Here is a 16,478-nt window from a genome sequence, read left to right as displayed (position 1 = left end):
CCAGCGCCCAGATCCATGCTGGCCCTGGGCACGTTGACACTGATGCTGACTTCACTGCCTGATGAGATGGCCCGATTGTTCTTTACTACCCAAGTTGGACCTCAACCGACGTTGTACCCTAATCTGCCCAAGGCGCCTCTTCCCCCACTTTAATTACCATGAGGTGGACAACACTCTCTGCATTCCCTCTTTTGGGGACTGATTTGGATTATGACTGTGACCTGGGTGATGAGTTTGCTCTGTCTTACCAGTATGACGCTACTCACAAGCCCTTTGGGATTCAGTGGCATAATTTCTTTCTGGTGTGCTCAAAGACCTTCTCCCTGGGGTATCCCAGGCAATCCAAGATGGTCATGGTGCAGCCAAGTTCCCTATTGGTTATGTCCTGGATACCACTGATTCCATCAGACAGGCCATAGGCACCGGTATTGCCATTCACTGCCATGAATGGCTGTGATCGACTTGGTTCTCTGGCGATGTACAGTCCTCCCTCATGGACATGCCCTTTGAGGGGACTCGCCTGTTTGTGGATAAAGCTTATTCTGCTCTTGAGCGTTTTAACGAGAGCAGGGTTACCGCTGGCTCTCTGGGCCTTTCAGCAACCCAAACAGTCCCAACACTCCGTTTGTAGCTTTGGCCAAGCTGTCCTTTACTGCTAACCTATCCAGCCCTATAGGCAACCCAGCTGTTTCACTGTAGACAACGTGGCAGCCCACAGGGCAGGGTGCACTTTAATGAAAATGCTGGACATGTACTTTAAGTTTTACATGTCCTGCTAGTAAAAAACTCCTAAAGTCATTTTTCACTACTGTGATACCTACCTCTCCCATATATTAACATTGGTTTACCTTATTACATTTAATAAGTGCTAACTTTTGTTTGGGAGAGAGTAGGACTTTCATGTTTGGTGTCAGATAAATTGTAATTTAAAATTCTCTTTAATGGTTAAGCCAAATTTCAAGTCTCAATTTTGAACATGCCACTTTTAGAAAGTTTTCATTTTCCAACCCTAACTATTTGGGGCCTGCAGCCTGTCCTGTGTCACATGGCGAGGTGTAGTTGGGGGTTGGCCTTTGTGTATTGCAGTCAGACAGCCAAACAATAGAGGAACTTTATGTTGGCTGGATGGGCAATCTCAGGCAGGATGGGGGGAGCAGTACACAGCCTCACTTGCACTTCAAAAGACCGTGCCTCAGCTCTCACAAAGGAACTTCACACTAGCCTATCGTGTCTGCAGACAGATTGGGTCCAGGGCAGGGAGGCATGAAATTTCAGACACTTCTGTGGTCGGAAGCCTCAAAAAGTTTCTCCCATTTCAGAAATCGGAATCAGTTATAAAAATATGTCCCTCAGACTCATTCTTCAGTTCACTTCTGGACCTGCGGAACCTGGACCTGCAGAAAGACTCTCAGAGGACTGCCTGCAGCTGTGGCCTTCTGTCTACTTCAGAGGACTGCCTTGCTACACCAAAATGATGGTCCTTCTGCCTGGAGCCTGTTCTGTGCCCTCAGGTGACTGCCCTGCTGCTTGAGATCTGCTTTTCTGCTTGAACCCAGGACTTCTAGAGTGACTCCAAGGGCTAGTTGGCTGACCTCCTGAACAGAGCCTCAGGGCCAGAAAAGGATTCCTCCATCTTGAACCCGCAACTGGACCCAGCCTGAATGAGCCCTGACACTTCAAGTCTCGGACCCTTAGAAGTGGTGCTAAATATGCCCAAATAGACAAAATCCAAAATGTGGGTCTTACTCTTAAACCACAAATTTTCTGAGAAGAGACCGGGACGAACCTGCTCCCCTATCTGACTTTGCGGCAGCTCCCGCTTTGTTCTTCGCTGCAGCAACACATCCTATTTAGCGGTCCATCTCAGAAGGGATATCTGGTGTTGTGGAACCCTTGCCAGCTACAGTCTTCAGCCTTGTCCTGCCGGAGATTGTGGACTTACAAAAAAGGGACTGTCTGAAAGTCTGAAAGTGGAAATCCTCACTATTTCGTCCAGCATTTCTCCGCCTCCTCGGACAGCGCCTGCAGCCTTGCCCCACTGATACAAATGTTTCACAAAATGTCTTATATGTCTGAAGGTAAATGCTGATTGAGCCCAATCTATTTTTCACAAAACAACTAGCACTTAATCGTTGTTGCCACATTTTTCGCCTTTGACCCTGTCTCGGGTGACTAAATGTCCACAGTTGGTGCTTTGATCTTTTGGGTGCTAGTGTTTACCTTAAACTCTAATAATGTATAACTCTAGTTCCAACGATTAGATTTTTGTTATTTTGGTGTCAAATAATTTATTAAAATTAGCTCTATTTGTCTAAATTGCTGTGGGATTTTTCTTGTGTTGTGTTTTCACTTTATTACTGTTTGAGTGCTGTATAAATACTTCACACATTGCCTCTGAGTATAGCCTGACTGCTTGTGCTCAGCTTCCAGAGGGTAAAGCACAAGTTAATTTAGTAACTTTAGTGGTTCCCTGTGATAGGGATTGTGGTTGTTGGTTGCCTGAGCAGGGTTAACACCCCACTCAACCAACTACCCAATTTCTCACAGTATACCACTTTAATAGGGACTTATAAGTAAATTAAATCTGCCAATCAGGTGTAAGCCAATTTTACCATGATTTAGGCAGTGAGCACAAGCACTTTAACACTGGTTAGCAGTGGTAGAGTGCACAGAGCCCTAAGGCCTGCAAAAACAAATTCAGAAAAAGAGGAGGGGAGTAGTCAAAAGGTTTGGGAGAAGACCACCCTAAGGCTGAAAGGTCTAACACTGCACAATGACCAAAAAGCAGAACCCAGGAAGGAATGTGCGCATATTCCAACACAATAAAGCTGCTAGTAGAACCTTGGATTGCGGAGTCCCTGTCCTAGACATTTGCCAGTGGCTGCATGTGCTTCCCACCGTACGTATGCAAAGCACTGCTGCCTGGACAATCAGGTTAGCAGAAATGGGCATTTTGCTTGCTTGGCCCTGCGGAACTTCCTGATTTGAGTCCATTCAGAGTCCTACCTTCGAGCAGATATTGCTTTGGTATCCATTGAAAACATGAGGAGTCTGCAGCTAGAAGTCTCTATTAAGTTACCTACCTTTGGTAATGCTCTTTCTGGTAGAGACTTTATCTAGCTACAGATTTTTCACTGACCCTTCCCTGATCCCTGTTCCAGCCACGGTCGGTAGTGGGAGTAGCTGCCGGGCGGTGACGTGGGGAGGGGCAGGGTGGTGGGTAGTAAACTATGGGTTATGGAGGTTTACAGGTAAGTAAACATATAAATGAATAAAACCAATTTTGTTGCATGCACTGCATCGCATTTGGGGATGCAGTGCGTGCAACGAAATTCGTTTTATTAATTTATATGTTTACTTGCCTGTAAACCTCCGTAATCCATAGTTTAATACCCCCACCCTGGCCCTCCCCCTCCCCACGTCACCGCCCGGCAGCTACTCCCACTACCGACTGCGGCTGCCCTGTTCCGTGATTGGACTCTAACCATTAAAAAGATTCCAAGTCTAGGAATCTGTATACTGTCTAGCAATTTGCTTTTGGGGCACTGACAGTCTTGAAAGCAACTGACATCAGCGCACAGGCATGGTTGTATATGGTCAAAAAGAACAATTGATGGACAGAATGCAGAACAATGTCATAGATTCACCCCAGTACAGCGATCTGGGCCTAAATCCATTGTTGTTTTGCTCACCATGCCATTCCAATTTGGACCCAGCCACATGCAAATCAGTCTTGACCCTGTGCCCAATGGGAACAGTCCAGCCCGAACTGCCAGGCCAGGTCCTCCCTGGACTGGAAACAAGCATCCTATGTGAGGAATCTGTGGCTAGATAGAGTCTGTACCAGAAAGAGCGTTACCAAAGGTTTGTAAATTGTTCGTCAAAAAGTCCCAAAATGAAATTTGTAGTTGTTTTCTAGCCAGAGAAAACATTTATTAAACATAATATTGCATCCCAGTGCTTTCCAATGGAACAGCCACCCCTCCTACAATGAAAATAGCTTTTAGGGCCTTTTCACCATAAGGACGTTAAACCTTTATAGTTCCTTCTTTAAAACACAATGCAATAAGGCCTACTTAGGAGCAACTTATTAATATTTGAAGGAACGTTTAGGCCTGTCAAAAGGGGCATTTTGACAGGCGAGATTGGCACTTTTAAAACTTACTAGCCAATATACAATGGTAGGCCTGGAGATAGGATTTCCAGTGCTAATGCAGTGGGGGGCACAGTGAGTGTTGTAGCCCACTGGTAGCATTTATTTTCAGGCCCTGGGTACACTTGGTACCATATACTAGGGACTTATGAATAAATTAAATGTGCCAATCAGGAGTATGACAATCTTATCAGGTTTAAAGGGGCACACAAGTACTTAACTATTGGTTAGAAGGAGTAAAGTGTGTAGAGTTCTATGACCAATCGAAATTGGGTTCAGCAAAAAGGCAAAAAAAAATCTGTGTGACCATACAGAAAGGTCAAATTTCCAACAGGTATGGATGAGTGATGACAGCATTTGTTATCACTGAGTTGGACTGCTCTTTAGACATCAACTAACCCTAAATAGTGTATAACGTTAAGTATTTGGACATAGAGAAGCTAATTGTATGTTAACACACTGATATTATAGAGTACCCAGAATACATTAATGTTTATTTCACATTTAGGACGCTATTCACAAAAGTAAATATACATGTGAACATATCTGCACGTTTCAGTTTACTCTAACACCCTCAGGCCTCGAAAAACCTACTTGCCCACTCGCTACGGCGAGGCAGATTTCATCAGGTTGAGCTATTTTTAGGACCCACTGGTCCGCGCTGGCGAGTGAACCTGATCTGGAAAGGAACAGGTGTTCTGATCATTTACAAAGTGAATGAGGAATGAAGATGCCTTCAAATCTTGTTTTTCTCATGACACGTTTGCTAATCTGTTCATGGACAGAGGTCAAATGTCAGTTCGTCTTTTTACTAATTGCTGCTTATCTTATTCTGGAAGATTGTGTTTACCTTTCTTTCTCTTACTACAGTTAGAGGATTTTTGTAAAGTGAGCCGTCACAATCATTATGAAACAAAAGGCTGTAGGATGTCAGTTTTGTTCTAACACACAACATTTAAATAGCTTGAAAATGAATAGTACAAATATTTCAAAATGTATCAGGAATAACGAAAGCACATTTTGTTTTGTAATTTGCAAACAAAGAATTAAATAGGAGCAAAACAAATCACAACTCTTTACTCGGTGATGTGCAAATGACAAATATTTGCAGAAACTCGATTTTCAAACATTATCTTTTGTACATTATATAGTTTTATCAGTAAAACAAAGTTTAGTCTATTAAATCAAACAAAAGAGTTTTTTGTACAGCAGACATGCTGAACTCACATATTCAATGGTGCTCTTATATGTGATAAGGACGATAATGACAAAAAAGACAGCTCAGTGAATTAAAATATTTGTCCAAAATCACATAATTTAAAACCAATTTATGGGTCAATAGTATTACAATTAGGTCCAGTAGATTATTTAAGTCACAAAACCTGCAGGCATGGTAATATTTGTAAGATTTTTTCGAGGCATGCACTTTGTTGTAATTTTACTTCTTTATGCTAATCACCATTTAGAAATGTAAATTTACCACAAAGTGGGCACACTTGTCTCCATCCCCTGAATTCAGGGGGTGGAGACTCATTTATAAGTGTAAAATTACTACTTGTAACTTTTCACATGTAGACCAAGATCTCCCTATGATAAAGTATAGGGAAAGGTTGAAAAGTTTAATAAAGTGTTCTACAAAATACTAAACACATTTTGAGATATATATATATATATATATATATATATATATATATATATAGTAAATTAATAAAAAAATATTTTTAATGTAGAACAAAATAAAAAAGCTACAACATTAACTTAATTTTTAATTACATTTTTAAATTATTTTGAATACATTAGCCTCAAATTCTTTTTCTTAAGATTTAAAGAAAAAATCCCACATAACGTTTAAAAGTTATATTTATTTATTATGTAGTGAAAAATGATAAACATTATATACATAATTGATGTAATTATTTCATAACAAGGTACATACATTTTTACATTTAAAAAGCTTAACATATTTAGTGCTAAAATAATAATTGTTTTTTTTTTTTGCATTAAATCAACATTTATTTATATTTGTATACAGTTAAAATAATTTAATTTAATGTAACATTAGATCCTAAAGGCCTTTATTTTAAGTCCCTGCCTCCATCATCTTCAATGGGAGGGTGTTGTACCAGTGGCTGGGCATGTGTGGTGCTGGACTTACCCAAGCTCTGAGCTGGAGTACATTTACTACTGTTTGGGTCCTTTTTAAGTGTATTAATTATAGAATAGCAGTTTGTGAGTAGCAATTGGTTTGCTGGTTTGTGGGTGGCTGCATGTTCCTCCATAAACCCCTCCTTCATACTCTCTTAGCCACTCCAATTTTGTAGTAAGTTTTCCCATTTTCTAGGGACTCTTCCCTGTCCGTCCCACATGTACTACTAAAACTTGTGTACGGAGATCTTCGCAGTAGGATAGCAGTTCTCTGCACATAAAAATAGGAGAGGTGGAGGTACAGACCTGCGCATGTAAGTCTGTGAATAGCATTTTGTAATTTGTTAGTAGTACTATTGTATAACTACCAAATGTAGTTTGTGAATAGGCCCCAATGTCTATCCTACACCGGCCTCAGACGTGTTGTACGTCCACCTGAGAGATAAAGAATTGCTGCTAACACCTCTGCAAATGACAAGCATTTGCACAAATCGGAATTTGTGTCAGTCTTAGATCATAGGGGAGGATGAGAAGCTACTCAGATGTTTATCCCAGCAGTTATGGCTCCACAATAATGGGAGCTGCCAGCATGTTTGTTGTCCTATGCTTACCCTAATAAAAAAGCACTTTAATGGTTCAGAATTGAACAATAAGGGGCAAATTTACAAGAAAGTGACGCATCTGTAGAGAGGAGTCACTTTCCTTGCGCCACCCTAAAAAATGCTTGCGCCACCATGGATGCGCCGTATTTACAATACGTCGCACCATGGCGTAAGGATTGACAGATGCATCAGAAATTCTGACGCATCTGTTGAGGCAAAAGTCACGCATTGCTGGAGTCGTGTCGCAAGCACAACGCAACTCCAGCAATGCATTTTGTGGCCTATTCCCACTACACTGCGTCACTCCTTACGCCTGCTTCAAGTAGGCGTAAGGAGTGACGTCCTAAAAGTGACACAGTGAAATCTTGTAGATTTCACTGCGTCACTTTTCCATGGCTTTCCTGCGTAGGAACGCCCCCCTGCATACATTATACCTGACGCAGGTATAATGTGACGCAGGGCTTTACAACGTAACGCATCTCCCCAGATGCGTCACGTTGTGAATAGGGAGCATTGTTTGCGCCGCCGTTGAGTAAAAAAAAGTGACGCAATGGCGGTGCAAAGAGGCGCAAGGGGCTTGTAAATCTGCCCCTAAATCTTTAAGAACACATTTTTGTCAGCTTGCCAAAAGCTACCTCTGACCTGCAAAGATTGCCCCAGATCACCCATACTGCACTAAACTCACATCACACTGCACACCAACGTTCTGTGGTATGATGTAAAGCTTTATACTCTGTGCCCCAGAAACATAGCACCCAGGATCAGCATCTAGTTCTCAGGCATGATCATAGTTTCCAGGTAATGTTTACAAGCTTGGAGAAGAAAGAAAAAGATTTACTAATGATTTCTGCTTTATAGGCATTACTTTTGTAACCCATGGGTTTTGACACAAATTCAAATTTACAAACATTCACAGTCAGGGATTTTCACCAAAATCTTACACCTCCTCATGACGGGCATAACCATGAGAAATGTTTTAATTTTTCCTTATTTTTCCAACTTTGCATGCATGCTGCATTGTACAGCACACATACAAACCAGGCAATGGCGCAAGAGTGTGTGCATTAAAAGTGAGTGTGTTGGTGCATGGCAGCCTAAAGTGCACCAGCACAGGGAGATTTGTTCATAAATCTGTACCGAAGTGTGATCTTGAGCAGGCATTATCTACCAACATTGTATCATTTTGTCATCATGTTTGTGTTTTTTACCTCTCTGCCCACATGAAATTTAAAAAAAGCTTGCTTCATGATTTGACTTGACTATGGTCTGGATAATGAAAGTCCATACATTGATGGTTTTATTTGTTTTTCAGCCTGTGGTTTCTGCCAATTTCATTTTCTTTAGTTTGAACCCCTATTTCTGGAAACCTATGAGATTCGGGGAGGCTGCAATGTTGGCTTGTTGCCTCTCACTTGCAGAGGTCTAGAGAGTCACTTCAAGAAGTCGAAGGCTAGACTGGAAACAGCCTACTCTCGCGCCATGTTTCGTCCGGACTGGCCTCACGCAATGTTGGTGGTCGCCTGTCTGATCCCGCCCCTCATGTCTCTGGCGCAAGTGGGTGCCAGAACAGTAGGTAATTCTTTTTTTGTTTTTAAATCAAGATTGTGTGTTCATGTTATTGTGTTTATATTTAAGATCTCGGTAGTGCTTAGGAAAACATAATTGAGAGTTGATGCAGTATCAAGAGTGGATGTGTCATAAAATCGAGGCCCAGATTTAGCAGGGCCAAAGCATACCACATGACACAAAACAGTGCAAATGGCAGCATTGGTCACATTTTGCTGGCAAAATGATTTTTGCACCAAAATGTGAAAAGTTGAGCTCAGTGCTGAAACATAATTGTATTGCATATATAAAAAAACGAGATATTCTAGGCAAAGTGTAAAAGGAACAGCAAAAACAGCCATTGACTTCCCTACAAAGCCAGATCTAAAATCCTTTGCATTTTCTATGTAATAACACGTTAAACAAATGTAAATAATGTCAGGAGTGGCCTTTTGCATGTCTCTGTTGCTGACACGTGTTTGACGACACGAGGAAGAGAGTGTGCATTACTTGCTTCCACACAAATCAGGATAATTAATTCCCTGAAGGAATATATGATCTATTTTTAGAGGTACGAATCCTTCAGTTGATAATGAGTGTATTGTTAATTCATGCTAAAGCTCCTGCTCTGTTTTTAAAGAAAGCCACTTTAGCTTTAAAATGTGTTTTTATTTATTTTACATTGTCACTTAGTTATCATAAATCTGTATGACTTCATACCTGTGTAACAAATTTGCCTTTGTATGAAATCGGAAGAAGGGGAGGGCTGTAGACGATTGTGTCGGTTTTTGTTATGGGGCGAGACTGTTTTGTCTGTGTCCCTCCCTGCTGGAACAAAGGAAACGCTGGTTCACTACCAGTGTGGCGCAACAAGCCTTGCGTTGTATGATAGATAACCTAAACCTGTCTTTTGTTCTTGGTAATGCCAGGTGTTCTCACTACCTTGAGAGGCTGTGAAATGAGGAAAATTGTATATTTAGGAGATATAGGAAGCTGTGTATTTCTATAATATTCTACGGTAGTCCATACTTAATTTGTTTACCAACTTTTAAGTTGGTTATTATTCTTTTGGTAGCAGGTGTATTTGCTTTGCTAAGATCCCTCGACATCGAAAATTGGATGAAACACTTAACAGCCTTTAACTGCCTTCCACACATTATAGATTCCACAAGATCACTAGGAATTACACTTGACAAGAATCTCAACATGCAGAAACACATCAGCTCAGCCACCAAAGTTGCAAACTTTCAAATTAGCATTCTAAGAAAATTAAAACCCTTCCTCCCCTTCGACAACCTTAAATCAGCAGTGCAAGCTCTAATGATCCCCAGATTAGACTATGGGAGTGCTACACTATGACGTCTGCCGAGAACCAAGTTGGCTCCACTAAGGGCATCCCTTAACTCTACTGCAAAGCTTGTCACCGGATCGAAAAGGTACAACCACATCACTCCAGATCTAAAGGCACTAAACTGGCTCCCTAATGAGGCAAGGATTCAGATGAAAATTGCTTGCATGACCCATAAAGCCCTACACTTCAACACACCGAAGTACCTAGCTGACAAACTGGAACTGTCCGGCGGTGGCAGATCATCCAGAAGTACCAGCACCTTACTGTTGAAACCTCAAAAATGTCGGAAAAAGAAAACCTATAACCGAGCCTGCTCCGGATTGGCCCCTGGAATCTGGAACTCCCTGCCCCCTGCAATCAGACTGATCACTTCAATCGTTTCATTAAAAAAAAAAAAAGTAAAACTGCTTTTAATGAACAAATCTCTGAACTAAACCCACTGATTCTTTCTCTGGATATTGATATGACACCGTTCTCCAACCAGGGCTTGCACATGCCATCTGAGTCCTGGTTTATTACTCACTGTCTTACTCTTGATTTGCAACAGACAATGTCAGCGTATATGTTTCTTGGTTATCGATTTTCTACTTATTGAACTATTTGTAAAGCACTCTGATACCCTTCTAGGGTCAAGTTTATGCTATATAAAACTTTATAAATAAAGTGGTATGACTTGGGCAAAATAAAACACAACACGTCTGAGGACCAAAGTCTAACATGCGCTTATTGCAAAAAGAGCAAGCAGCTAAGCAAAATAACATGATAATTGTCAAATCAATGGGCCAGAACAGCCACTCAAAATCCAGTTGGAGCATATAATGCAAAAATGTATTCAAATTACACAGGTTTATATTCACTTTCTTCCCAATACAAGTCAACTGCAACTTGAACACATGATCAAAACTGTTACTTCAATGAAACTAACTAATGAGAAGGAGGCAGGATCTTCACACAAGAAGAATGAGATGCAGAGTAAGTTACATGAACAAATTACTGGATGTACTACTTTCTGAAAATCACACTTCTGATTTCCAATATTGAAGCAAGTCCCAGCCTTACTACAAGATGCTCAAAATGTGCAAATGAAGAACACTAAATAAAAAGGCTAATGAACACTCCAGACTAATACAACAACATTAAAACTTGGTTGAGTAATATATCAGTGGATGTTAAGGCTACATGTGTAACATACTGGTACTAAGCCAACAAATAGGAGGTTGTGCCTTCCCACTTGGTTTCTGTTGAATGCTACCACCAACTGAAATCAGGCACACACATGGGGCATGCTCAATATCACTTGGTATTTACAGATATAATATGTAATTTTATGAAATGTGTACTTTTTTAGACTGCCTGCTCTTGAGTGATAGTCTGCTTGTAAAAATCTGAGGTGGAAGCCGGTGTGCCCAGAGTACAAACTCAAGCAAGACACAACTCGCTCACTTTTGCACTGCGGTATGCTTTAGCCGTGTGTTAATGTGGCATTTTCAGCATGACTGATGAGATGATCAGTGAGCGACTCTTAGTAAATATGGTGCTGCACAATTTTTTCCCCATTCGAACAATGCAGCACTGCACTGCTTCATTTAATTTTTCTTTTTGTTTAGTATATCTGGTTTAACGTGAGCAAAAGATATAGAAAACACTGGAGGTCAGAAACTATAGTGGACATCACCTATGAATACATGAATGGATATAAGTGATTTTGATGGATGTGAATGAGCTATTTGTGGTGGCGGTGTGTGTTTGCTGTGGCAAATGTACATGGCTTGCAGTTGCCAACATGGCTTCTGGCACCTGCTCCTCGTTTCTTCGCTTCAGCAGCCATTACCCATGAGCATAGACTTGTAGACCTGCGTCTGCTTGCACAACTTCTTAATCTGTCAGCTCAGCTTCCAAGATCCACTTGGTGTGGCACCTGGAATCTGCTCCTGCCTGCACTACTTTACTAACTGGCTGTTTTCCTGCGAGCATAGTTATTAGTACTGCCTCCACCTCCGCGGCTTCCTTGATCTGCTCTTACCATGATAGCTTTTTGGGCATTTGCACACAAGCATAGTTCCCTGGGCCAGCTCCATCACAACACTGTGAACTATGAACTTGATGGACTGTTGTGTCTTCTCTTTGATTGTACCCAGGGCCAGACTGACCGTAGCAGGCGCCAGACGCCTCCCCGGGAGGCTACTAAGGGTGGGGGCTGGTTTTGTTACTGGGGGCAGGTGTTGCAGTGGTGGTGGGGAGGGGGGGTATCTTGTCCCACAAAATTGCCAGGGCTGCTTTGGGTTCCCAGTCTGGCCCTGACTGTACCTTGCTGCCATCAGTGCGAGGAAAAAACGGGTCAGGGGCAGGGCAGCTGCCAAGTAAGAGCCACTTGTAGCTCTGGCGGACAAAACACATCTCAGGTTACCCACGGTGACTAATCCTGCTGCCCTTGCAGCAGCCGCTGCCAGTGTAAGTCTATCTCCTACCACAGCAGGGTGAAATCTCAGAAACAACAAGGAAGAGGAGACCGCGGGGGTAGGCAGGACATCAAATTAGCATAATGCAGAGTTATCCAACATAGGTGCAAAAGTGTCTCATCCAATATCAGTTTTTCAGAATAACTACATCTAAATTTATTTCATGTGGCTATTCCCCAAATCTGCCTCTCCCCTCTGCTGCACCCGCGTTGGATGACACTGGGCTTCAGCGTTTACCCCACCTTTTACCGCTCAACAGAAAAAAAAACACAGGACTGCTGTATTGAAATTAAGAGCCTTCTCACAACTGATGGGCTGACGATTCCTTTACAGATAACACCACACCTACAATAAGGTACCAAGAATGAGTGGTTCTTATGAAGATCACCTCCTGTCGTTACTTTAACCACTAGTCTCCTTTACATGGGCCAGACTGTAGGAATGTTTTTTTACCTATTTCTATTCATTTGCGTCAGAAGTGCTGTTTGGAGTGAACAACATCATCTTGTAGTTCAACAGGAAATTATGTATCAAGCGCTTCTGTGTTGGTGATGTCAATTCCTTCGTTCCATGCCTGTTATCCAGGGCTGTTAGGGATCCTCTCAACTGTTTTCCGACATTGTCAGCACCCCCAAAAGGACTTGTTGCTCTCTACTGATAAACGAATGAATCCAGAAACACATGTATAGAGTTACACACCACAGGTTACACCAGCAAGGGTGCAAAATTAAAGGCCGCTAATGAAGTAAGTGTTATCATGCACTGCATTTACAATGATGCATTGGAGCAAACTGGGTGCTGGGATGTGAGGCAGTGTGCTACCACCCTCCTTCTGTTTGAAAAGGCTGATGAGCTACTGAGCAGACAAGCTTGTGTTGATGTACCTGCGCCCAGTGAGTGCTACAGAGATCTGAGAAGACTTTGGGAAGCATTTCCAGCACCACAAAAGGACTTGTTGCTCTCTGCTGATGAAGGAATGAATCCAGAAGCACATGTCTAGAGTTAAACAGCACAGACTGCACCAACAAGGGTGAAAAATTAAAGACTGCTACTGAAGTAAGTGTTATCATGCACTGTGTTTACCATGATGCATTGGGGAAAATTGAGTGCTGGGATGTGAGGCAGTGTGCTCCCACCCTCCTTCAGTTTCTTTTTTTGACATTGAGTTGACTTTTTTCAACATTTTTGAGATATGTTACCACCGAAACCACCTTACTTCAAGTTATCGAAGACTCGTTGCCGGCACATATCACTCACAGGCATTCACGTATCCTGCATTTGTTGTATGAGGAATTATTATGATCCTGGTTCATGTGGTCTCCGCCAGCTGATGCATCGGAAGACCCTTAGGAAAAGATATGCCAACGTTTTTATGAAAAGTCCTAGACTTCTTTCTGGTCCAGGTGAAGATCCATTGCTAGATCGAATTACATGACTACAGGTCCAAGAAGCATAAAAAATAGCACTTTTGTCCTCACTATGACAAGAAGCAAAAAAGAAAGAAAGATAACTCCACCTTCTCTTCACCGAGTGCCTGTGCGTCAACCTAGCCTCCTCAAGTTATTCCCTCTGTCAGTGACTTTAGATGAAGAAACTGCAGCATTCAATAAAGTAATAGTGGATATATTTGGCATTCTCCCCATTTGCAGCACTCTTCCAGCGCCCCCAAGAAGGTTTTACCCCAGCAGGCACCAGTGGCATTAAGTGGTATGGTTCTGACATAGGTGATTCTCCTCTTGACTTTGATGTGTGTTTCGGCTTCCATGCCGTCGTCTTTGCTGGTGCTGAAGCCTACTGTGAATCAAGTACTGTCAACCACTGAGGATATGATGCTGACGTCTGCACCATTAGCATCATTGCTAGTGTCATTGGGCTCTTCTTCACACACTATTCAGATTTTGCAGTCTTTACAAGAGAAAAGTGAAACCCACATGCAGAAGGAGTTTCTTCAAATTCCCATGTTTTCTAGGTACGAGTGGAAATGGAGAGGGTTGGTGATCTATTCAGTTCAGTTTCAGATGCATTATATTTCCAGAACGTGGCGGAAAAGGATATTGACAATAACACCGATGAGGATGGTTTCTTGCTTTCCTCTAGAATTTAGCATGGATGTGCATGTGAACATTAAGCATGCAAGTGTTCAGAAGACCTTACCAGAAAAACTAATTACCTGCCGCCAAATGCCCTTCTTTGTCAGACTAAGCTTATTCCATTACTGTGGTTCAGATTATGAAGGCAGCAGAAGCACTTAATATTGCTCAATCTTCAGAACAACTGAAATCTTTTGCAGTCACAAAAATCTCAATGGAAGTAATCTGAAGAAGAGATTCTCCCCTTTGACAGGGCCAAGTTAAGTTAGCTAGGGCCAAATCATTGACCGCTCCACCCAAGTATTGTGTTCAGCCTCACTAAAATATTAACCAGCTTCATTGAGCCCGCTTTATTTACAAGGTCATCCTTTGGTGTAGACAGTGGCGTAACGAAAGTTGAGAGGGCCCCCCTGCAAGGTACACGTAGGGGCCCCCGCTCCGGATTTAATCCAGGGTTCTCAGGCCCGAGTACTGTGCTGAGGGGGCCCCCTGCAGCTCGCCCCCCCGCACCGCCGGGACTGCGGGGGCTGTGTTACACCCCTGGGTGTAGAGTTTGAGAGTTGATGCTTTTTCCACTAAATTGAAGTAGAAGATCATCCCCTCAAAACCTATGAATAGTTAAACCATGAAACTAGATGCTCTTAGTAAGAAGTGTTTTGCATCAGAGATTTTGGTCTACAGATATTTACTAACCAGGTACTCTCGCACCTCCCTTCACTACTGTAAGGTAGCACCTCAGGTGGAATTATCTTTTCTACTTAAGGTGGTAGAATCCTTCTCTAATCTCCCAGTCTATTACACTACCAGCTTTCTTCCCTCCTCATCCATCAAAGGGAGAGGTGAGGCTTCACAAACGTCACTTTAAATTACTACATTCATAGGTCTAAGGAACTCAGAAATTATGACAATCCTTTTGTGTTCCTTTGAAAAACCTGGAATTGGCTTTTCTGGTACAAAACATACCATTTTCCAGAGGATCTCAGTTACAGTTATAAATTTTGAGTAGGCTAAGAACCATCCGGGAAACATCCTTTTGGACAAAGCCGGAATCATGCTGTGCCAACACAGCACTGGCAATAGAACGAATGCGACATTAGCACACATTCGTTCATCATGCAAGTCGTTTTAACAACTTGCTTTTAGGGGGGTACATTAGTGAAATGGTGTTGAATTTGAAGTCCAACATCTTCCCTACTGTTGTGCAGACTGGATTTGGAATAGTAAATTAAACTATTCCAACATCCAGCAGCCCCCTAAGGCAAGTCGTTAGAACGACTTGCGTGCTGAACAAATGCGTCCTAAAGACGCGTTCCTTTAAAAGACGGCATTCTGAATGCATGCGTCCTAAACGCATGTGGAATACCCTCATATATTCAACCTTCCTCCTGGAGGTTTAAGGGCTCATTCCAGCACAGGCTGCTCTTTTGATGGGGGAACCTCTGCATCTAATGTGATTTAGGGTGGCCCGAACAGCCAACATTTTTTATTATGACAGCCTAGCAAAGTTTGTGCTCTCCACCCATAAGGCAGATAGATGTCTTTGGAGTCTTTCTTCTTTCTCTTTGCAGAGAAGCCGCTGCTGCGAAACCTTGCCCCGCAATTCTGGCAAAGGCTCTCGACCTCATTCGCTAGGTCTGGACACCAGGAGAACTTCACAGAGAAGTTGATAGATGACTGGAGCAAGGCCAACCTCTTCATGGCAGGCATGAAAAGCTGGGGAATAAAGGCAGCGAGCAGCGGGATTGAGGCCGCACTCACGGTCAGCTGTCGCAGGAAGAAGATGGTGGCCCAAGTGAGGAAGGACATCCTGGTGGTCAGTGATGCTTCCCTCTGCATAAGTTGGTTCTTTTATGACACTTTACACCTGTGAGGCATTTTTGTTGTAATTCTCATGCGGTTTCAGCTGTTCTATATGGCAAAAAGAAAGGGCAGGAATATTGCATATTTCTCCTGGAAACAGGTGTGCCATCATCTTTCATCGCACAGAGGTACTGGGGCTACACAATAACACTTACAAAGAGAACAAGTACAGCGCATGCTTCATATACTTCCACACACAAAAGGTGATGCACGTGCGACTGTAGTGCAAGGTTATCTTACCTGCAGGACAAGTACAGGAGTATCCAAGTAGAG

The 16,478-nt window shown here is 42.4% G+C and overlaps 1 protein-coding gene across 1 annotated transcript in view; it reads left to right on the top strand.

Moving 5' to 3' along the window:
- Positions 1-16,478, top strand: part of LOC146856222 (transforming growth factor beta receptor type 3-like) — a 129,932-nt gene that overhangs the window by 34,483 nt on the left and 78,971 nt on the right. The window contains exons 2-3 of the mRNA XM_085654283.1: positions 8,213-8,473; positions 15,914-16,158. Coding sequence (XP_085510409.1) covers positions 8,380-8,473; positions 15,914-16,158 — 339 coding nt within the window. The 5' untranslated portion in view covers positions 8,213-8,379. The remainder of the gene's footprint in view (positions 1-8,212; positions 8,474-15,913; positions 16,159-16,478) is intronic.

Source organism: Triturus cristatus, chromosome 4_1 (genome assembly GCF_964204655.1).
Source record: "Triturus cristatus chromosome 4_1, aTriCri1.1, whole genome shotgun sequence".
NCBI lineage: Eukaryota > Metazoa > Chordata > Amphibia > Caudata > Salamandridae > Triturus > Triturus cristatus.
This window is presented reverse-complemented; position numbering and strand designations above follow the sequence as displayed.